This window comes from Cucurbita pepo, chromosome 2 (genome assembly GCF_057944985.1).
Source record: "Cucurbita pepo subsp. pepo isolate OVF chromosome 2, ASM5794498v1, whole genome shotgun sequence".
NCBI lineage: Eukaryota > Viridiplantae > Streptophyta > Magnoliopsida > Cucurbitales > Cucurbitaceae > Cucurbita > Cucurbita pepo.
Genome location: NC_141799.1, coordinates 4691955 through 4714212, shown reverse-complemented (window position 1 = coordinate 4714212; position 22258 = coordinate 4691955). Strand labels below are relative to the sequence as shown.

At 38.1% G+C, this 22258-nt stretch overlaps 4 protein-coding genes and 1 non-coding gene across 8 annotated transcripts; 2 read left to right on the top strand and 3 right to left on the bottom strand.

Moving 5' to 3' along the window:
• Positions 1 to 183: 183 nt before the first annotated feature.
• LOC111789094 (transcription factor ILR3) lies at positions 184 to 3198 on the bottom strand. 2 transcript variants are annotated; one of them, XM_023669739.2, is made up of 5 exons: positions 2862 to 3194; positions 2164 to 2226; positions 1060 to 1137; positions 803 to 965; positions 184 to 681 (listed from the first exon to the last, which is right to left on the bottom strand). In XM_023669739.2, the coding sequence occupies exons 1-5, from the start codon at positions 2999 to 3001 to the stop codon at positions 415 to 417; spliced, it is 711 nt and encodes a 236-aa protein (XP_023525507.1). In that variant the 5' UTR covers positions 3002 to 3194; the 3' UTR covers positions 184 to 414. The 2 variants fall into 2 exon arrangements, with proteins under 2 accessions (XP_023525507.1, XP_086977858.1); XM_087121732.1 differs by lacking the exon at positions 1060 to 1137 and having other exon boundaries at positions 2862 to 3198.
• Positions 3199 to 3701: 503 nt separating this feature from the next.
• Positions 3702 to 4721, top strand: PNSL3 (PsbQ-like 1). The gene is made up of 3 exons (XM_023669637.2): positions 3702 to 4063; positions 4144 to 4430; positions 4502 to 4721. Exons 1-3 carry the CDS (start codon positions 3793 to 3795, stop codon positions 4598 to 4600), a joined length of 657 nt encoding a protein of 218 aa, XP_023525405.2. The 5' UTR covers positions 3702 to 3792; the 3' UTR covers positions 4601 to 4721.
• A 632-nt stretch (positions 4722 to 5353) lies between these two features.
• On the bottom strand, positions 5354 to 10293 carry LOC111789229 (kinesin-like protein KIN-14M). Of its 3 annotated transcripts, none has more exons than XM_023669928.2 (16): positions 9482 to 10293; positions 9201 to 9345; positions 9008 to 9117; positions 8801 to 8920; positions 8543 to 8725; positions 8245 to 8454; positions 8096 to 8170; positions 7826 to 7972; positions 7608 to 7746; positions 6959 to 7068; positions 6719 to 6880; positions 6408 to 6625; positions 6187 to 6268; positions 5986 to 6090; positions 5790 to 5894; positions 5354 to 5720 (listed from the first exon to the last, which is right to left on the bottom strand). In XM_023669928.2, the coding sequence occupies exons 1-16, from the start codon at positions 9698 to 9700 to the stop codon at positions 5565 to 5567; spliced, it is 2286 nt and encodes a 761-aa protein (XP_023525696.2). In that variant the 5' UTR covers positions 9701 to 10293; the 3' UTR covers positions 5354 to 5564. The 3 variants fall into 3 exon arrangements, with proteins under 3 accessions (XP_023525696.2, XP_023525697.2, XP_086977381.1); XM_023669929.2 differs by having other exon boundaries at positions 9509 to 10292; XM_087121255.1 differs by lacking the exon at positions 9482 to 10293 and having other exon boundaries at positions 9176 to 9300.
• A 2463-nt stretch (positions 10294 to 12756) lies between these two features.
• On the bottom strand, positions 12757 to 12829 carry TRNAA-AGC (transfer RNA alanine (anticodon AGC)). Its single transcript has one exon. It is a non-coding gene; the product is annotated as a tRNA-Ala (tRNA).
• A 1232-nt stretch (positions 12830 to 14061) lies between these two features.
• LOC111788562 (formin-like protein 5) lies at positions 14062 to 21936 on the top strand. Its single transcript, XM_087121563.1, has 7 exons — positions 14062 to 14176; positions 14312 to 14959; positions 16020 to 16671; positions 16780 to 17599; positions 17687 to 17889; positions 19158 to 19393; positions 20018 to 21936. Exons 2-7 carry the CDS (start codon positions 14795 to 14797, stop codon positions 21413 to 21415), a joined length of 3474 nt encoding a protein of 1157 aa, XP_086977689.1. The 5' UTR covers positions 14062 to 14176; positions 14312 to 14794; the 3' UTR covers positions 21416 to 21936.
• The last annotated feature ends 322 nt before the right edge of the window (positions 21937 to 22258 follow it).

Below are 22258 nucleotides of genomic sequence, written 5' to 3'. Positions count from 1 at the left end.
ACACAGTCATGCTGATGGTCAAGTGTGTAGAACATAGCTAGTAGGGTGATAATCAAGTGGGCCGAGTGGCACACTTCAATTATACGTAGTGTGCAAGGGCTAAAGATCGGTGGAAATGGCTTCCCCAACTTCACCATTCACCATCGGAGAACGCGGAAAGGGCATGGAATGGAGAGAGTCAATACAAATCACTCAAATCACATTTACAATTACAAAATACTACTTGTTCTTCTTTCAAGTATCCAATGACACATAAGATAGTCAGTCCCAAAAACAATTGACAACCCTACAAACTACCAATACTAATATATATTGCTCGACAATGACAGAATAAATGTTGAAGTTAAGGATAAATTCCCAAGCAACCAGATGCTGCCAGTGGAATTTTACAGGAAACCTCAGCTGGTCACCGAGTTAGGCGACGGGTGGCCGGAGTACGTGGTCCTGTGACGTGTCGACTGCAGCAGGAGGCATGAACTGCCACATGGCTACACTTGGGTGGTAACCAATGAAAGGAACTAACTTATTACCGCCAGGAGCTTGACTCTGAGCAGCAAATGTGGGGATTGGTGGAGGTAAGAAGCCAGCAGGGTGAGCATGCATGGACTTCACTTGCTGCTCTAGCTTCTCCTTGTCGGCCTTCAGCCTCTGCTTCTCGTCACGAAGCTCGTTCTTCTCGGCCTATACAAGATTGCGAGAAATGAAATGTTATTATCAGACTTCTCCATTCAAATGCATCAAAAGCAAACAAAGCGAGCTAATATAATGGCACATCTTTGGCAAGAAAGCGAAATAGACGTACCTTCAATTCTTTAATCTTATCCTGCAGACTTGAATTTGATTCCTTTAGTTTCTGGGCTTCGCTACGTAACTGATTCACCATTCGAACAGCATCAACTAAAATTGCAGCCTTGTCGGTTTTGGGTGTCCTTCCAGGTTCCAAAATGGAGCCCAGTGTCAGAAACCTGTTTTGAGATGCACATAACAATTTGATTTGTTGAGGTAACAGAAAATCGTTATAAACATAGATAAATGGGGGGTTCGGGATCGAGGAAGTACTTCTCGTTGAGCCTATCTCTCCGCAATTTTTCCCTACATGCTTTGGAGCTTGATCCACTACATGAATCAGATCTGACCCTGCAGCATAAAACGAGTGTACTTTATTTGATGCTATATCATATTTTCCTTCCCACTTTTAGTTTCATTTGTTACTATATCTATTTACACCTAGTTAAACCAACTCAACATCTTAACATGGTAAGCCAAATTTCACAACGGAAAAAGGACGTAAAATAAATAAATGGATCCTTAGCCTTTTACTAAATCACATTGATTAGGACACTAGATACGATATCAATACGAATAATCAGCTTGATGTAATATAGTTATAATAAAAAGCCACAAACAATTTATTAGATGCCAAACACTTACCACAAGATACTAATAAATTGCAATATCAAAGGGAAATTACAGTATAACTATAGCCTTTCGAATGGGAAACTCGCTCTCGAGTCCCACAATGGTCAATTCCACTAAAATGATCTCCCCTCTAAAGTCCCTATCTCCCTCTATTTATAACTAAGTCACCCTATCTAATTACTACTATGCGATTACTAATATCCTACATATCATCTCCATACAATCCTATTAGAACTCTCACATATAATTGCATTGGAGTTCAAATAAAGGAAGAATCATAGCTTTATCACTCCCTCCCATCCATGCCATAAAACTGAATGCTCTTCAGTTAACACATATCTGACAAGTGAGTAACCATCGTAAGTGCTGTGACCGGAGTAAAAGATGACATAGACTTAAATTTCAGCGGTAAGATAAAATGTAAACCTAGTTTCGAGCCGATTAAAACATAAACTGGATACAAATTTCTGGAAATTTTAAATTAGAAAAGACCTCACTGTACAAGTAATGACTAACTAAAATGCTTGCACAAAGTCGATTAAAAAATCCCAAGAAATCCTGATCTTATGACTCCATCAAACCATGCTGTTTGTGCCAATAATAATACAGCTAATATATTTCTAATGATATTGATTCCCAGATCATCGTTATGGAAAAGACTTCAAAGCAGAAATATTACCAAGAGTCAAAAGGCTGATTCTATTGAACAGACAAGATTAAAATGTAATAACAAAGGTTTCGTACCTCTTCTTGGAGCCAGATTCTAGACGACCATCCAGATCTGCCGATGACCCATCAATTTCCGCACTAGAATAACATGTCCAAGGAAAAAGAACTAAACATCAACAAAATTTACATTAATATATCGAAAAAAGTAAAAGACAAATCTTTCTACATGCCACCGGAATTCAACATAACATACGAAACTTTCCTCACAGAGAAACTACCATTTATTCAAATTCATATAAACCTAAAAGCCAAGACGCACAATCATCCTTACAATCTTACTGTTACCAAAATACAACAACACATAGTTCTTGGTATATTCACGCCCCCAACGTCTTGTTAATCCCACCAATCACCCCTGTGGACACTAAATCAATCCGGTCAACAACCTAATAGTTCACCAAACAGAACCAGTAGTATCTATAAACCATTTTCCTCAAAACCTCAGAGTTTTCCAGTCATAAAACTCGGACGTCCGAACTCATTACTAGCTCAATCCAAAAAGTTCCAAAGCAGGTTGAGATCTTCTCCAATATTAATCTGGACGGCAATTAAAGGGCCACTCCACCTCCCATAATTCGGCAAGTACACGAAAACCCGGGAAGAAACACAAAAAACAAAACACCATTCGAAGCAAACAAAACCTAATTTAGCTTTCGATACGAAAAAAATAAAAACAAGCTTAAGAGCTTAATCGAAAGAGATCTGAAGATTACCCGACATCATGGGTGCCATCAAAGGGTTGAACAGCCCACGAGAAGCTCGAACTGGTGACTGGGAAATTCGCATCCGATACGGGGATGTCGTCGATCAAACCATAATCAAACAACCAATTGGAATTTTCAGGGGATACCATTTTCTCAAACAATAATAACAACAACAACAACAACAAAAAGCGTTACTAATCCGATCAGAATGATAATTGAAAGCAAAATCAGAGGACCAGAATTAGGGTTAGGGCAATTGAAGGAGATGAAAAATTTGGGGACGATAAAATTCGTTGAAGATTGGGGATTGGGAGCGTATTATTGTTGGTAGGTGTTCGGCCGTATTGGGGGATTGAGTGGGAGAGACACGTCATCCTAACGCGTGAGTTACATTTTGGGTAAGAAATAAAACGGTTGCCGGTTACTGAGCCGGTCGGTCGGTCGGAATCGGTTTTCGTACGAGTCGAAACGGTTCGGTCCATTTTCTAACTTGACTTTAATGATATATTATTTACATTGAATATAAGTTTTATAATAATATTATTAAGAAACTAGAATATGGTGATGGATCAAGATTGAGACACTCCAACTATATATTATAAATAATAAATCAAAAAAAATTATTAAATTAAATATCAACGAACACATTACATCATCGACTAAAAGGTCAAATATTTTAATTTTAATTTTGTAATTAAAGGACTAAATTTTAATTTTATTTTTAATAGGTATTTTAGAAATTTATTTTTAAGGACTTATTTAAAATAATAATTTTAGTTTTTTTTTTTTCATGACAAAATTACCAAAATAACCTCCATGAGGATATCCTTTTGAGTGGACTGTAAAGGACACCAGAAAAGGGGAAAGGGATAAACTGAATTAGAAGCTCTGCCTCTTTCTATTGCCAAATTCCTCCGTTTCTCTTCAAAGCTTTGCATCAATGGCTCGTCTTGCGAACTTAAACGGTGTCTCGGAGAAGTTCTCCGCCATTCCCAAGCTTTCGAAGCTTCAAAAGACTCGTAAGAGATCGAAAATAATGGGGCATCTCGAGAAACAAGTGGAGGTTTCCTCTCATGAAGTCTCATTGACAAGAAGATTGGCTCTTACCAGTCTCGCATCTGTCGCTCTTTTTGGCAATGCACCGGTCGAGATCGCTTCTGCTAACGAATACTGGCTCGATGGCCCTCTGCCAATCCCTTCTGTTTATAACAGTAAGCTTTCTGTTTCTTCACGTAGAACAAGTTGAAAGTCGTTTGGTGTTTGGTAGTTCATGATGGATTCTTTGTAACAGACATAGCGAACGAGAAAACGGGTACTCGATCGTTTTTGAAGACGGGGATTTACATAGCTAACATAGGGACCGAAGGGAGAAAATACAGATTGAAGAGATATGCGTTTGATCTTATGGCTATGGCGGATTTGATTGGGAAAGATACTTTGAATTATGTGAGGAAGTATCTTCGACTCAAATCGACGTTCATGTACTACGATTTCGACAATGTTATTTCGGCAGCGGAAGACGGTGAGAAGCAGCCTCTCACCGATTTAGCAAACCGATTATTCGACAACTTCGAAAAGGTAAAGAACAAAAAAGCTTACAAAAATCTGCAATTCTTGAAGCTGAAGTTTCTTGTTTTGTGTGTTTGTAGCTTGAAGATGCAGCAAAGCAGAAGAATCTGAGTGAAACTGAAGCTTACTATCAACAGACAACGCCTATACTTCAAGAAGTTATGGATAGAATGGCATAAACTGTGGAAGTTTTTGAGAAGATTAAGGATCAGTTTCCTTTTTCTTTCCACTGTTCTTCTGTTGTTCTTGTTTATAATTCGATTCGATTTTGCATCCATATATAAATGTGGCGTAACGATGTTTAATCTTAGTTCAACAATCTAGATTTTGTCTTAAACGGGATGGGGGACGATATCAATCAGGCAAACAAGAAGTGTGAGATTCCACATCGGTTGGGGAGGAGAACGAAACATTCTTTATAAGGGTGTAGAAACCTCTCCCTAGAAGACGCGTTTTAAAACCTTGAGGGGAAGCCCGAAAGGGAAAGCCTAAAGAGGGCAATATTGCTAGTGGTGAGTTGGGGCCGTTACAAATGGTATCTGAGTCAAATACCGGGCGATGTGCCAGTGAGAAAGCTGAGGCCCGAAGGGGTGTGGACACAGCAAGGACGCTGGGCCCCAAATTGTGGTGGATTTGGAGGCTCGCACATTGATTGGAGAAGGTAATGAGTACCAGCAAGGACACTGGGCCCTAGGGGGTAGATTGTGAGACACGAAATAGTGTGCCAACAAAGACGCTGGGCCCCGAAGGGGGTGGATTTGGGGGGTTCCACGTCAATTGGAGATGGGAACGAGTACCAGCGAGGACGTTGGGCCTCGAAGGGGGTGGATGCGAGATCCCACATCAGTTGGGGAGGAGAACGAAACATTCTTTACAAGGGTGTGGAAACCTATTCCTAGGAAATGCGTTTTAACAACTTGAAGGGAAACCCGAAAGCGAAAGCCCAAAGATGATAATATCTGCTCGTAGCAAGAAGGATCATTTACAGCCTGCTTGGCACAAGAATTGGGAAAAAAAATCTTGCTTTCATTAATACAATCAGATCTCTTTTGCTATACAACTAAGCCTAAGTCATAATCATCCTCATATTCAATTATCAGATAGCTGATTTGCCAATGTAAAAGCAAGGCTCAAGCATAAACCTTAAGGTCGTGTAATGGTTAGACGCCGAGGAGTACCGATCTCGCAAGCATTGACTCGTGCAGCAAAGCGAAGCGAGCAGAGCGACTCGTTAGCCGAGGAGGAATCGGGAGAGATATTTACAAACATCAACGTCTTCGAATCTCCACCGAGACAAGGCTGGTTAACCATCAGAAAGTTAGAATGATTGTATAATAAATGTCAAACAGAGAAATCAACAAGAAGTACCTGAAGAAGATATGTAAGCTTTGAGTTTCTAAATGGCACATGTTCTTCCTTCTTTGCCAAAGCAAATATAACATCACTCAAAGACGATAAACTTCGATTTATGGCCTGATTGTAATGAAGAAAATAAAGGATTAAGAGCGGAATTTGAATAACGAAACAAGTTTAAAACAAAAATATGATAGTAATGATCATTTACTTGGGTTTCTTTCAGTCGTTCCCCCGTCGATCCGCTCTTGGAAAGACGCTCGCTCCCAGCAAGATCAATCAAATTCAAAACGCCTTGTACTTGTTGATCAGTACTCTACCAGATGCAAAAGGAGAATGAATCTATGGAAACATGGCAGTAGAGAAGAACCACGACATGTTAAAACATAAACGGCGACCAACCATATTTTACCTCGTTGACACCAGATATTTTAAGAGTGAACACAAAATGACTTCTCGATGATTGCTCGTTCATTTGGGTTTTGCCAACGGATCTAAGGAGAAAATGCAATGCGTTTTCACTATCGTTACTCGTAAAAACATAACGTACTAATCAAAAAGTGTTATAGCTACATCAACAACTCGAGCATTAGTACAAGTCGATACGAGTGGAAATGAGGAAACTATTGGTACCTGCTCCGAGAAGCTTCCTGTAATAGAAACGAGACCTCCTTGGCGCTACGAACATCAACAACTGTAAGATCAGACACTTGTGTGTTCCCATTTGCATCGTGTTTGATCGAGTATGGCTTCAAAGGAGAACCATTTTCTGCTCGTACCACATCTGGAGCTGATCGGTTTGATGATAGTAAATCATGGATCGTTTCGTTGTATATCTCCAACATCGATACCTATAGAACGATAAGAAGTTCAACAAAGATGTCTTAGAACATGACAACAGAAAAGACACAACATATACTCAAATAGTATAATGTATCTCTCACCTGCATATCATATTTCCAACCCTGAGGTTGAAGAGACTGCCTGGTTTGAAATATTTGTTCCAATGATCGAGGTATCAGTCCCTTCTCCTCTAGAAACCCTGTTTTACCCATCATTGTATACGTTTTTCCCGAACCCGTTTGACCGTACGCAAATATACAAACCTAAAAGAAATAACATTTACCAAAGAACTTGTAAATAAGCCAAAATATGGGAGTAAAGACTATGGTGTCATGTATTACCTTATAACCGTCGAGGGCGCTTTGTACAAGCTGGGAAATCTCTACAAAGACGTCTTCCTGTGTTGCTTCCGGTGCAAAAACCTTGTCGTACGTGAAAGAATGTCGTTGCCCTGACAATATATAAGCATGGTAGAAGCTTTATTTACTGATATCAGTTCGAATAAAGAGAGCTGGAGGGCAATGTATTGTTGAGGATTGTTGGGATGGAGTCCCAGGTTGGCTAATTTAGAGGATGATCATGGGTATACATCTCCATTGGTATGGGTATGAGACCTTTCGGGGAAGCCCAAAGCAAAGTCAAGAGAGCTTTTGCTCAAAGTGGACAATATCATACCATTGTGGAGAGTCGTGATTCCTAACATGGTATCAGAGCTATGCCCTTAACTTAATCATGTCAATAGAATCCTCAAATGTCGAACAAAGAAGTTGTGAGCCTTGAAGGTGTAGTCAAAAGTGACTCAAGTGTCGATGTCGAACAAAGGTTGCACTTTGTTCGTGGACTCCAAAGGAGTCGAGCCTCAATTAAAGGGAGGATGTTCGAGGGCTCCATAGGCCTCAGGGGAGGATTGTTGGGAGATCCGTGATTCCTAACAAATGTATCATATGGAAGTAACTTGGTGGGCTTGAATATTATCAGTAAAAAGTATACCATTTTGCACCAGATTGATTCCTCGTCCAAGCGATTCGACTGATGACGGGTACGAGATGAAATTTCCTTCGGGGCTAGAACGTTCATCAGGTAACAAAGGTCGCACTCGACAGAATACACGAATGTTCCCTTTCAATTCCTGCATTACAAAAAGAGCTCAATGAATAAAAAAACAACAGTACAGCAGCTAATACAATGTTTATGCAACGAGGGATTACCAATATGGTATTATGCAGTTTCTTTCGAAGCATCTCTCCTTCCATTAGCTTAGTTTCTGCATCTCCGAGCCGTGCTAGTAACTCACTTACGAGTCTCCGTTGATCTTCGAATTCGTGCATCGTCTCCATTGCAGTTAGATCAGAGACCTAGAAGAACAGCATGCCAAAAGATTTATCATCCAACTTGGTCAGTTCATCATTTTAATGTCAAAGACAACATTTGCAGAGTAAAATCACTATTTTGATGTCTTTAAGGTTGTTTATCATCACCTGCAGCTTGTTTTCAGCAGCAGCTAGATGATTTTGCAATGTTTTTAGTTCAATGCTTTGTGAAGAACATCTTGCCTGCAAAAAAGAACTCGAATTCAAGCTTAAAGATCTATACAAAAAATGGGAACAATGAACATCAATGTACGAACCTCTAATTCATTTGCTTTTGCCTTCATTTCATCCAGCTCCTCACAGTATTTTTCTGCTGACTCCCTGCAATTCTCTACTTCATCTGTCAAAGTCTGCACCAGAGAGAGTTGACGATCTCGATCGTCTCTAACCTGTTGTATTTCTCGTCTTAAACACGTAACTTCATTCAGCATAGCATCCTTCTGCTTTAATGCCTCGTCTTGAGAAGCCTATACTCGCAATATAGACAATGATGATTCAGAACGGACTGATATCCGTAAGTAAAAACGCAAGTCTACTCGTAGAAAAAGAACTCACTTTAGACAATGCAAGTTCGCCCTTGATCATACTGAGATCCTCTACCATGGCAGCTTTTTCTTTCTCTACTCGTTTGAGGTCATCCTCAGCAGTCGAAAGCTCGGTATGAAGTTTGCCATTATATTGTTGTAAACTCGTAATGTAATCCTGCAACCTCTTGTACATCTCATTAAGAGACGATAGCTGCAGAATTCCCATGAGTCGAGGTCAAAACATTTGTTGTGTTAAGCACACCAATTAGTCTATTTTCGATTTTACCTTTTGATTCGCACTCGAAAGCTCACGTTGAGCCCTTGCAAGCTCCTCAGAGATCGAAGCCTGTGACCTCTCCATTATAAGCCTAGCCTCTTTCTCCTTGGTGAGAGACTCTACTGCAGCCTGACAATGATACTCAAATCTTAAGTCAACACACCAAACTCCCATTTATTTCATCGTTCATACACGACATCTCGATTAAAAGCTTACCAACTTCTCAGATTCTTCTTGTGTGAATTTCTCTCGCAAAAATGCATTGTTCTTTCTAAGTTCTACAATGATAGAATTCAATTCCTCTTCCTTGTTCTTCACTATCATCTCTAATAATCACAAAAGAAAGTCAATATAAATCAATGGGTTGGAAATGATATCAAACACCAAGAACATGAGATCTTGGAGATACCCATTTCACTGGACTTGATCTCAGAGGTTTCTAGCTCATCTTGTAGCTTCCTCTGCTCTAATAAGTAGCTATACTCAAGCTCTTGGAACCATTTGATGCAGAGTTTAAGCCTTTTAATGTATTCCACCATGTTATCACATTTTTCCTGAAAACCCAACAAAATGGTCTCATCAAAATGCAATCCCCACAAACAGTTTCTCAAATTCCATCAACCCTTTTAACTGATCTGATAATGTAAAAAAGAAAAAAGCAAGACAAAATGGTGTTCATCTCTGAATTACCTTAACCGCTGAAAAGGAGGGACTGACCTTTAGATTAAACCTATCCTTCCTTTTAAGCTTCTCATTCAACAAAGCCTCAACGTCCTCTTTAGTGAACTCAATGCCACCGCACTCAGAGCCAGCAATGCTCGTCGGAGCACTGGTAAGACAAAGCTCCTCTCCGCCGTTAACGTCGGAGAAGGACAAACGGGTCCTTACATTAATAGCAGGTCCAACCATTATAGCCTCTAGTTACTCACCCCACAATCTATAACACCCAGTTCATCACCAACACCCTGGATGATGGATCATAAACCAAATCCAAAAGGGGGTGAAAAAAACAAAACAAAACAAAACAAAAACCCCCAAAAACTACAGACCCAGAAGAGTTAAATCACTCAAATCTTGAAAATGGAAGAATCTAAGACATGGGGAGAGGGAATGAAGCCAACAGAAACAGAAGAACAACACAATATTTGAAGAAGAAAGATAGGCAAAAAAGGACTCAAGCATATAGTTGTGGGGCCATAAATTGCATTTAAAGCTAACGATTATTTGTGTGCACTGCAGCCGCTTGCTTGAACGAGCAGGAAAGATTGATGAGCTCTGAGAGAGAGAAGAGAAAAGGGCAATGGGGTTCTGGTGAGTAAAGATTTGAGTGTAAATTGGTTAAAAAAAACGTATCTAGAACCAAGGAATTGGAGTTTTGAGCAGAGATTTTAATGGGTTGTTCTTGTTTGGTAGAGAAAAGCACGGATTCCTGGCCTTCTTCTTTCACTCTTATCAATGGAGGAGGACACTCAAATTTTTTGAAATCAGGTTTTTGGGGAACAAGATGGGAAGCATGTGACTTGTAATAAATAATACACTAACTTATACAAAATAGCTAATCTTAGACCAACACGACTCTCCACAATACCGGTATGATATTGTCCACTTTGAGCATAAGTTCTCATGACTTTGGTTCATGCCCAAAAGGCCTAGTAATAATAGAGTAAGTATTCCTCACTCCTAAACCAATGATCATTCTCTCAATTAGCCTATGTGGGACTTCCATCATCCAACAGCTAAAACGTTAAGTTTTAGATAGAAAAAAGCTCTATAAACATAACTCTTACGGTATAAACAAGTTAAATTGCTGTGACGGGACGGTAGAAACTGCCCCTAACCACCACAAATAACTATAAAAAATATATATTATGAAATTTTAAATTTTTTATGAGTATTTTCTCATTTTAATTAATAAATGAAAAAATAAAAAAGGGTTGTTAATTGAAAATAAAATGTCACCTAAAAATATATAAATAGATTAAATAAAATTTAAGAAAATTAAAATTATGATATAAATATATTATTATTATTAATTTTTGTCTCTGTTGTTGAGATCTAACAGAAAAGCCTGCCACTAATGGGTTTATAATTATATTAATTTTTGTATTTATTTAATAAATAATTACTTTTCTTTGCGTCCATTGGAGGACAAGAATTTTATTACTTTTTTTATTTTATTTATTTATTTTTTATTTTTTTAATTTTCTGTCTTGTAGTAATGGTGGTGGAAGAAGTTGTTGATATCTCAATTCATTCTTTGGTCTCTTTTTGGAGGCTTCTTCTTTACCCTATGAATTACATTCTCTCTCTTCAAATTATTAAATATACGTTTAAATTATTTGAATTCTGTTCGAGTTACCGACAATATGAAATGGGAGTATTCATGTGACTCGATAACCCGACCAACTTAGCCTACCCAACCCGAATCCATAATGGTTAGGTTGAGTTGGGTTTTTCTCGGTTTGGGTTGGATTGAATTTTTAAAAACGGAAAGATTCGATTCGATTTGTGGGTTAGTGTTTTTTTTGGCGACGTTACACTAAAATACTTTTTAAAAATATTAAAAATATTTAACGTTTATAACTGTTGTTAGTGATGAGTTGTATTGATGTTTGAATTTTATGAAATTTTAGTTATTAATGTAATTGTGGGTACGTGGAATTTTTTTTAATAATTAAAAAAAACAACTCGACAATCCAACCCAACCTGAAAATAGAGGGTTGGGTTGTGAACTTTATTCGGGTTGCTTGGATTATTTATCCAACCAACCATAAATTTTTTCAACCCAACTCGCGTACTCCCTTGAGATGAAGTTTTAGATCGAGCTTAGTTTACATCACGACCAGTGTCGAACAATGAATTCAATAGTACATTTTCAAGCTTTTGGATCAGGTAAAAATTGAATAATTCCATGAATATCGAGACCCATTTTCGCTATCGATGTGTGTAATACTACCCTAGTTTAGCTCGACATCACTTGAGTCCAAACGGTAACTAACCATTAAAACGTGTTGGGAATAGCACCACACTGATATGAATATCTTCCTTACATACCCAATTGAACACCTCAACGTGTTACGTGTTGGACAAAAAGCTTACATAGACCTGTAACGGGACGCCGAAATGAACAAAACAAAACTAACAAAAATCCAAAATTTTTGAAACATTAAAACAAACATATAAGATTGAATGTACCGACACTAATGTATGGAATTTTCTTTTGTTCTTTTGTTTTTTTAAGGATATTGGCTTTATATCCTTATTTAAATCGTCAACTACACCTTTAATTGCTTTAAATTACCACAAGCTAAGCATAATGGTGCATTATTTTACCTTGATCCACTTTTTTACCTTTCTAATCAAGACTTTTAACCACAGTAAAATTATAGCGGTTTGAGTTGCTAGAACTGCATCGAATCAAGTAAGGAAAACCATATAGATAGCGGTTCACCACTCTCGAGAGCATCGAGACGCTACTTATTTAAGGCTTTTGTCAATAAAGATACGTGTTCGTGCTTCTTTGGTTGATTTCGTTCATAGCACTAGTCGTAAATGGTCTTCCTTTTGTACATGTTTTCAGACACCGCACCAATAAAGAGTTTCTTTTATTAAAAAAAAATAATAATTACAACAAAATTGAGAGGACAAAAAGTAAAATAATTTTTAAAATTAAATAATTTAATGGGTAATTATAATCACCATCATCCTTATTAGTTACAAGGTCTTGATTAATTAACGATTATTAGATTAATAATTACTTGTATGATGACTAGGCACTAAGATCCCAAAAATGCCTTTTTTTGGGATATATTATTTATATATTTAATTAATTTTATTTAGAAACATATATATATGATTTCATATTTATTGGGCCGAAGACGACACAAATCGGACCCGGCCCAAGCCCAAAACTGAAGCCCAAATCCCAGTTCTGAAAACACAATAAAAATAAATGAAGCAAAAATTGGAGATGCGGGGTATCGATCCCCGTACCTCTCGCATGCTAAGCGAGCGCTCTACCATCTGAGCTACATCCCCATTGTGATTCTGGTCATATTCTAAATTACATATAATAAACTATTTATTTTTCAAACAATAATTTATTAATATTTATGAAGTAAAAGATATGGTATTTATTTAATCATATAAAATTGAATTTATGATTAATATCGAAATAATAATTCCCTAGCGAAAACCTTATGATAAAATATTACCAAGATTTTTATACGTAACAATATGGTATAAACCATAGGATTTTACGCATTATTGATGGGTCATTCTTATAAAAAAAAAATTGAGCTTGGTGCGAACAATTTAATTTTGTACTAAAGAAATAAATATGACAGCAAATTATTACGAGCAAAATTTTACCCAAATATTAAAATTGTAACACTAAACTTTTACTAGATGAAAATAAATTTGATGAAAGATCGAAAATAAAAGAAGATAAAATAAGGTGCAGATAAATGGTTTCTATCTGTGATTGACCAGATAGATTCATATTTGAAACGTCCACAATAAATTCTTTCAGTGTTCAAAAAATATATGTAATCGAGTAAAGACCATCTGTTATTTATTTGGACGGTTACGTTAAAACACGTTCTAGTCTTTTAATTTCTACTATTTTGAAATCTTCGATTTAATTATATAACCTTATTATTGACTATTAAAGTTAGCTGAGGTTAAATGTATATTATTTATAATTAATTAACAATATTTGTTAGACGAATTAAGCCACTTAGGCGAAATAATTCCTCATTTATGTTATCATCAACTCGTTAAACATTATATTATAAAAAATTAGTTTGATAATTTTTTTAATATTGATATCTTATAAATTTAAATATTTTTAATAACAAAATTATATAATTAAAAATTTAATAAAAAATAATTTAACTTATGTAGATAGAGTAAGTAGTTATTGACACATTATTAAAACAAACCACAAAAAAGAAAAAATTAAACTAAATTAATAAAATACCATAAAAAAAAATATACTGTCTAGACAATTGTCTTTTAAACTATCAAAAGTTTTATTATCGCGTTTAAATTTTTTTTACAAAGTTTAAAAATATTTTTATCTAACGTATATGAATGGTAAAAAAAAAAATTAACATATTTTTCAACGTCAATACACTTAAAATTATAGGAGAGAATAGATATACAGTTATCGTCCATATATGGATAATAAAAAAATTTAAAAAATTTAAAAAATTTGTTATAAAGTTTGAGAGTATTTTTAAAATAAATTATATATTTTTTGATATGAAGTTTTTGGGAGTCGGTATAGATTATAGGGTTGTAAGGTGTTAAAAAAGAAAGTGTAAAGATTTCAAATAAAGTCGTAGATTGGATCGCAAAAGAACTAGGTTGGAAAATTTTCAGGTAAGAATGGAAATGTCTGATTTCAATTCTCCACGGATTTAGGTGGAGAGAGTTTTAGGAGAAAACGACTGGAATAATCAATATACCGCCATTGAAAGTGGTCTGATTTCATTATGATTCTCTTTCTTCCTGCAGCAGCTTTCTCCAAAAATCCTCTCCAACAACGGAATCACGCCTTCTTTCCAACGCATTGTTATTTAGTCAAATGTTTCTAACGTCGGCGAATTCTTCGACCTTCTTTTGGTGGATCTGGTCTGAATCGGACACCCATTGGCGGCCTTTCCACTCCGCCCTCTTTTGATTTCCATTTCGTCTTTTCAAAAGGGGTTTTATCGCTCTCTTTTTCTCAATTATTTTGGTTTGCAATTGGAATTTCCTTAGCTTCGTTATCTGATTGTTTCTTTTCTGAGCTTTTTTCCCCTTGTGTGTTTATGGGATTTGTTTGAATCGTTGAGATTGATCGTCGTCCAGCTCGTTTTTGCGATTTTTATCTGAAATTATTGTTCGGTTTGCTGCGGGATTTTGAGGAATCGTGTTTCTGAAGAACCTTGGTTTTGGATGGTTTTTTTCACTTGAGGTTGGGGAAAGATGGAACCGTGAGGATATTATGCTGTTATAATGACATTTCAACGACTTATGGGTATTGCAAAAAGGAGATGTTTGGTTGTTTTTGTGATTCTCATATGTGCTTCTTTAGCAACTTGCTTTAAGGGCCATGAGGAAGAGGAACTGATTCTGAGCCAACTAGCTGACCCAATTACTGGGGATATCAATATAGAGATGGTGAGCAATTATGTTTATGATATGATCTTATTTAGCTTCATTTATCTTAAACCTTGTTCCTTAACTGTTCTTTTTAGATTCAAGGCTAGTTTTGCTTGAATTCTTTGATCTTTGCAACTCTTGAATGATATTTAGGCTCATTGATTGCTGCTATTATGTTTGGTTTTGGACATAACTGTTCTTAAGTTCTTGACCATGTTTGTGCTGAATTTATAATAAGCCCTTTTAATGGAGGTAAGAATTTGGAACAATGAACAGAGATGAGAGCGCAATGTGTTAAAAACTTGTGCATTTATACGCTCAATTACAAATTTGTTTCTCTCTTTGTATGTTTAAAAAGCAAGAGTTGTATAGATAATATTCTTGTTTTGTTTGAAATCCTAGCCCCATTTTTCCTCTGAGAAAGAATTTTTGAAGAACTATAGGCTGCTTATAGCTCTTTTGAAAATAAGAACTTATTGAAAACACGTTTTCTTTTTTAAAATTAATTCATAGATTAGTTGTATTTCTAACGGTTTATGTGAGATTCCCCGTTAGTTGGAGAGGGGAACAGGGGAACGAAGCATTCCTTACAAGGGTGTGGAAACCTTTCCCTATTAGATGCGTTTTAAAACCGTGAGGCTGACGGCACTACGTAATGGGCCAACGCGGATAATATCTACTAGCGGTGGGCTTGGGCTGTTACAGTTTAATAACCTTTACCTTAACCCTTACTAACTACTCAAGAGCTTAAAACATTTTTTGAGAACATAAACAATGTTTTTCTTTTTTCTAAAATAGCTTCCAAACAGCTTTCCACTTTCTTTGTTATTAAAAATTTTGGTTAGAATCTTACGAACATTTTTAAACGAGTAGATTACAACATAAAAGAGCTGTTAGCAATCAAACATATGTTTTAGAATTCTCAACTTCTATTCTTGATAAATATCTATCTCGACCTTTCATTTGTTCCTATAACTATGTGGCTTCTGTCTCTAGGCTGATTTTTTAGCCCTAAGATCTGCACATATGGCATATTATTCTTAAGTTAACTTATTTTAACTTCAAAAACATGCTGCAGGCTGAGCTGTTATTGGTGAAGTGCAACTTGGATTTCTTTCAGTTGAATGAAGATGTAGATGGTACTGATTCGTGCTCTGAAGAAAAACCGAGAAGCACAGATGGAATTAATTTCGAATGCCGAACGCTTGCAAAAGAAAAAACGAACAGAATGCTAAGTTCCATGCATCCCCAGATGAAGCAGGCTCTTTTAGATTGTGTAAGAAAGAATTTTCATGTCTCCGGGAGAGACTATAATTCTCAAGCTTGGTACACCCGATATCTGGAGTCATTGCTTTTTATGCCTGGTAGTTTTAGAAGGAAGTTAAGTTCTAGATGGCTTCGAAGTGCTGAAGAAGAGCCCGCTCTGGCACCTGAATCTTCAGATCCTGTATCTCCGCCCCGTCCTAAAAGAAAACCATTTTTTCCACCAGATTCTGGAAATTCAAGTCAATCTTCAGGAGATGAAACTCCTGTAAGAAAAGCTTCTAGCACAGGTGGACAAAAGGAAAAGAAATCTAATCATCAGCAAACAGTTATTTTAGCTGTTGTCATAACAGCAACAGTGACTTTTATTATTGTAGCTTTGCTCTTTTTATGCTATAATAAGAGTGTTTCCAGAATGAAGCAAAATGATGAAAATCATGAAAGGCCTCTCCTAAGCTTGAGCTTAAGTGAGTACTCTATTCTGTGTTCTCACAAGCATGTTATGGATTTTATTTTTATTATTATTATTATTTTTTGGTGTTTTCTTAATGTTGATTTAAATCATGACCTTTCAGGTTCTTCGCCCAAGTATTCTGCCTTTGGGAATTCTATTAAGGAAGACGTGCTCATCAATCAAGCATCTAACTTGAATCACCACCAGAGAGCTCCATCTTTGGATGGTAACCTGCACATTGTCTCCGATGGTGCACATACCTCAATGCAGGGACATCCAGCTTTTGGAGATGCTGGAATTGCCAATAACGCATCTTTTGAATCAACTTATATGGCTGATGGTACTACTGGCTTGGTGCCACTACCTCCTGGAGCAGTGCCAGTCAACTCAGAGATTATACCACCTCTGAAGCCCCCTCCTGGCAGGGCTATTCCCCTTCCTCCTGGCAGGACTGTTCCCCTGCCTCCTGGCAAGACTGTTCCCCTGCCTCCTGGCAAGACTGTTCCCCTGCCTCCTGGCAGGGCTGCTGCTCCCCTTCCTCCTGAGCCCCCTTCGTCCTTTAAGTCACCATCCAGCATGAGTAGTTCTCCTCCTCCTCCACCTCCTGCACCTGGTGCTCCACCACCAAGACCTCCTGGAAGTTCAGGTCGCCCTCCTGGACCCCCTCTACCTCCAGCATCTGGACCAGGCAACAAAGCAGGCCCTCCCCCACCACCACCTCCTAAAGGTGGTGGTGGTAGTGGTCCACCTCGACCACCACCTCCAGGAGCACCCAAAGGTGTAAATCCACCTCGACCTCCAAGACCTTTTGGACGTGATGATGAAGGTATGGACGAATCGGGTGTTCCCAAAGCCAAATTGAAACCATTTTTCTGGGACAAAGTTCTTGCAAACCCTGATGATTCCATGGTCTGGCATCAGATAAAAGCAGGATCTTTCCAGTATGTTATTAGTTCCACTCCTTTTATATCACCATTGCTTTAAATTATTATATTAGTTGCTGAAAACATGTAATCTAAATAATACAGATTCAACGAGGAGATGATAGAAACTCTTTTTGGATATACACCAGTTGATAAAAACAAAAGTGAGGGAAAGAAGGAGGCATCATCACAAGATCCTGCGCACCAGTTCATTCAGATCATTGATTCAAAGAAAGCACAAAATTTGTCCATTCTTTTGCGGGCACTAAATGTGACAAAAGAAGAAGTTTGTGATGCGCTTCATGAAGGTAATCTTACCTGATATTGACTTTCTTGCATCTTCTTAAGAAGACATAAAGAGAAACGCCTGAATGGAGGCATGCACTTCATTCTCTTCAACATTTGATTGTCTGTCCCAAAAGTGGAGAATTTGGTTGAACTAGAAGCAATATGCCTGATACTCCTATGGGGTGTTAATTTACAATAGATGTTAAGAAACGTGATCTTTTCTGATGAAGTAGCTGAGGGAAGTTGCTCCACACCCAAAAACTTCAGGAGATAGGCTGGTTGAGATCCAAAGAACATGGTTCCCGGAAATGGGCTCTAGAGAGCATGTTAAACCTATAAATGGTAGCAACCTTTCATTTTCTAGCTCGTTGAATGATTAAAAAAAGACAAGAAAGCAGGCATATCTAAGACAATACTCCTAGACATAGGTTGAGAATCAATTTGCTAAATGGTCTGGAGAATGATCAAACTCTCAATTTGCTAAATATCCAATACAACACTCAAAATCATCTATTTCATTGGCGTAACATGTTAATTTCCTCATGTGATAGAAAGTCCAACATGACAATGCTGGAAACATGCAAGTATGGTCTTGCTTCAGAAGATCTTACTTTCACAACCATTGTGTGGCATTAAGTATAAGAACTCGGAATTTATCCTTTTGAGCACAGGCTCAGATTAATAGAATGGTACTTCTGAAATTGCTGATGTCTACTTGCTTACGCTCAAATATATTTTTCCCCTTCCCCCATCTTTGTTGAGCAAATTGTGAATGAGGGATTGTTCTAGGGAACCTATACATTGAACAATGATGAAAGTATGCATTTCCCTTTCCATATAAAACGTGTCTTTATTTGCAATCAGCTATATTTTCTCTTTTCTGGGTGATGGAAGGTCATTATTCCCTGGTAAATCTCTGATGTAAATATGGAGAAGTAGTTGTTAACATTTGTTTGCATCCGTTTCTGTGCCAAATTTTTCTCAACAATGATTCTAATCGATATTTCTTTTCCCAAATAAGAATTCTAGTTGACACTCTTGTTAAAAGGTAACCAAAAATATATGTTTTTATGCGGCATGGGTGTATCATCATTCTAAATAAGGTAATCGAACATTTCTCTATACGGAGAGATCATTACTGTTAGTGTCATTGTTATTGAACAAAAACGTGTCCCTGTCATTTACATAATGTATAGATATGTTGCCTTTTTTCAGCAGCCATTTCTGCGCATTTTACATTTTCATGATATGATCTTGAGCATATTCTGACCTGTCTTGGTTGGATCAGGAGCTGAACTTCCTGCCGAACTTCTTGAAAACTTACTGAGGATGGCACCAACACCAGAAGAAGAACTCAAGCTTAGACTGTTTAGTGGGGAACTTACTCAACTTGGAAATGCCGAGCGTTTCCTTAAAAGTTTGGTTGATATCCCATTTGCTTTCAAAAGGTTGGAATCGCTGCTTTTCATGGGCACTCTCCAGGAGGACATCACCATCACTAAGGAGTCCTTTGTTAACTTGGAGGTAGAACACTTGCCACCCTATTACCTTTTAGTACTTAGAACTCCCAACATCATGGTTAGCTCATTATGAACAATTCTAAAGCCGCTAGTTAGTTCTGCATGAAAATTTGAGCGACTGATAGGTAACTGAGTCTTGTTGCCATGATAGCCAGGTGTTTTCTGATAAGTAGTATTCTAATGAAGCTATTCACGGAGTTTGTAAGTCTGAGCAATTAAGAAAGCAGTTGAATAGGGAGTAATTCAATTTCAACAAGGACATCATGCAAAGTGGGCAAGATGAACACAGTATATAACTTAGATTTACACTTGTCATTGAACCTATTCCATTTACTTGTCTCTGCCCCCATAGTCTTTTATCCATCTACAAGCTGTAGAATGAATTTCGGCTTACCATGTTAGATTTGTTTAGCTCTGCTGGAAAATAATTGATGCACACGATGGATGTTCTCCAACTACAAAGTCAGAATCTTTGTTCATCTTATTTCGTATATTCATACTCTCAAATTTGTCTAAATATGATGTAGAAATACAGATACATTATGAAATGAAAGTTCTGTTGCATTAAACAAGTTTGATTTCCCTCCATCTCGGAACTTCCTCCTGACTAATTGTGGATTCATCTTAGATTGCTTGCAAGGAACTTCGGAGCAGCAGGCTGTTCCTCAAACTTCTAGAAGCTGTTCTTAAGACGGGAAACCGGATGAACGATGGAACTTTTCGAGGTGGTGCACAAGCATTCAAATTGGACACTCTTTTAAAATTGTCAGATGTGAAAGGAAAAGATGGCAAGACTACGCTATTGCACTTTGTAGTCCAGGAGATAATTCGTACAGAAGGGATAAGAGCTGCGCGGAACGCCACAGGAAGCCATAGCTCCTCGAGCACCACATCAAATGATCTGCTGGATGAAACGCCTGACGATGTGGAAGAGCATTACCGTACCCTTGGTCTTGAGGTCGTCTCAGGGTTAAGTGGTGAACTTCAGAATGTGAAGAAAGCAGCAACCATAGATGCTGATGCCTTAACTGGAACTGTTTCCAAACTTGGGCATGCACTCTTAAAATCAAGAGACTTTCTGAACAAAGACATGCAGGGTTTAGGTGAGGAGAGTCAGTTTCACGAAACCCTGAAAAGCTTTTTGCAGAATGCTGAGGTTTCTATCATGGCCCTCTTGGCAGAAGAAAAAAAAATCATGGAAATGGTGAAAAACACAGGTGACTACTTCCATGGAAATGCAGGGAAGGACGAGGGCTTACGGTTGTTCGTAATAGTGCGAGATTTCTTGGTAATGATAGATAAAACATGTCGAGAAATAAAGGATGCACAGAAGAAGCAGGTGAAGGTACAAAAACAGGCAGCATCTTCTGATAGCAATCACCCCCCTTCAACTCCAGTTCCCTCTGATCCTCCTGCTGATCTTCCCCCTGTTCCTCCCGCTGATCGTCCCCCCGTTCCTCCCGCTGATCTTCCCCCTTCAACACCAGTTGCCTCTGATCTTCCCTCTGATCGTCCCCCCGTACCTCCTGCTGATCTTCCCCCTTCAACTCCAGTTCCCCCTGTTCCTCCCGCTGATCTTCCCCCTTCAACTCCAGTTCCCTCTGCTCCTCCTCCCCCTTCAACTCCAGTTCCCTCTGCTCCGCCTCCCCCTTCAACTCGAGCTCCCTCTGCTCCTCCTCCCCCTTCAACTCCAGCTCCCTCTGCTCCGCCTCCCCCTTCAACTCGAGCTCCCTCTGCTCCGCCTCCCCCTTCAACAACAGCTCCCTCTGCTCCTCCTCCCCCTTCAACTCCAGCTCCCTCTGCTCCGCCTCCCCCTTCAACTCCAGCTCCCTCTGCCCCTCCTCCCCCTTCAACTCCAGTTTCTTCTGCTCCTCCTCCCCCTTCAACTCCAGTTCCCGCTGCTCCTCCCCCTGTTCGTCCCCCTGATCTACGACACACGCCTTCTGCCGATCTGAATCAACTGATCTTCCCAGCAATTACTGATCGTAGGATCAGTGACTCAAGTTCAGACGAGGAGAGTCCATAGGTTAATCAGCTGAAAAGGTGCCCAGCCTTGATAATTGTTAGGCTCCTTTTGGTCATAGGCAAGATATGTAGCAGTAAGAAGAAGAAGCTCCATGAATTGCCACAATGTGCTCAGAATGCACTTAGACTTAGACTTTGACTTTTATTTTTCATTCACCCTTCTTCATTCATTTGTAAAAAGAACTTAGTTTTGACGTTTTTGGCAGTTGGAGCATTCAACAACATAGAGTTTGTAGATGTAGATTGTGTTACCAGAGTATCAGACTATCAGTTAAATATGTCTCTCTTCTTTTTTGTTGTCAACTCCCCAAAATCTCAACATTAAAGAAGGCTTCTCCACTTGTTATTTTAACTAAACTTGTCTTTTGGCCTCAAAACTCTTCTTAGAGGCAGTAGGTAGTAGGAGGTAATCCCTCATGTTTGCAAGCCTTAATATGTTTCTCTTCATATGTTTCTCTTCAATATGGGACTCCAATATATTATGTTCAATAAACTTGTCGATTTTTCTTTTTCTTTGTTCAATTTCTTTGTTCAACAAACATGCGAAGATGAAGCAGCTCAATAATACATCATAATACATGTAACGATACATGTAACGGTTGAGGATTATTAGGAGTGAGTGAGTTCCACATTAGTTAATTTAGTGGAAGATCATGAGTTTATAAGTGGGGAAATACTATCTCAAGCAAACCCATGAGAGTCGTGATACCCAAACTCACCGTTAGCAGCAATTGTCTTATGCTAGATAGCCTAAGATAATATTTAATGATCGGAAGGGTTAGAGGGGTATGGAAAGACGTGGCTATGAGCCAGCAAATACTCGTCTGCATCCATGAAAAGCACC

Excerpts from the sequence above, each read along its gene's own strand:
- LOC111789094 (XM_023669739.2), bottom strand. The coding sequence starts at position 3,001 with ATGGTATCCCCTGAAAATTCCAATTGGTTGTTTGATTATGGTTTGATC. Across the intron at positions 966-1,059 it reads AGAGATAGGCTCAACGAGAA|GTTTCTGACACTGGGCTCCA; the intron begins GTACTTCCTCGA and ends ATCTCAAAACAG. Across the intron at positions 682-802 it reads ATAAGATTAAAGAATTGAAG|GCCGAGAAGAACGAGCTTCG; the intron begins GTACGTCTATTT and ends AATCTTGTATAG.
- PNSL3 (XM_023669637.2), top strand. The coding sequence starts at position 3,793 with ATGGCTCGTCTTGCGAACTTAAACGGTGTCTCGGAGAAGTTCTCCGCC. Across the intron at positions 4,064-4,143 it reads AATCCCTTCTGTTTATAACA|ACATAGCGAACGAGAAAACG; the intron begins GTAAGCTTTCTG and ends TCTTTGTAACAG. Across the intron at positions 4,431-4,501 it reads TATTCGACAACTTCGAAAAG|CTTGAAGATGCAGCAAAGCA; the intron begins GTAAAGAACAAA and ends GTGTGTTTGTAG.
- LOC111789229 (XM_023669928.2), bottom strand. The coding sequence starts at position 9,700 with ATGGTTGGACCTGCTATTAATGTAAGGACCCGTTTGTCCTTCTCCGAC. Across the intron at positions 8,171-8,244 it reads CAAAAGCAAATGAATTAGAG|GCAAGATGTTCTTCACAAAG; the intron begins GTTCGTACATTG and ends TCTTTTTTGCAG. Across the intron at positions 6,626-6,718 it reads GTTGGAAATATGATATGCAG|GTATCGATGTTGGAGATATA; the intron begins GTGAGAGATACA and ends ATCGTTCTATAG.
- LOC111788562 (XM_087121563.1), top strand. The coding sequence starts at position 14,795 with ATGACATTTCAACGACTTATGGGTATTGCAAAAAGGAGATGTTTGGTT. Across the intron at positions 16,672-16,779 it reads TCTCCTAAGCTTGAGCTTAA|GTTCTTCGCCCAAGTATTCT; the intron begins GTGAGTACTCTA and ends ATGACCTTTCAG. Across the intron at positions 17,890-19,157 it reads TTGTGATGCGCTTCATGAAG|GAGCTGAACTTCCTGCCGAA; the intron begins GTAATCTTACCT and ends TGGTTGGATCAG.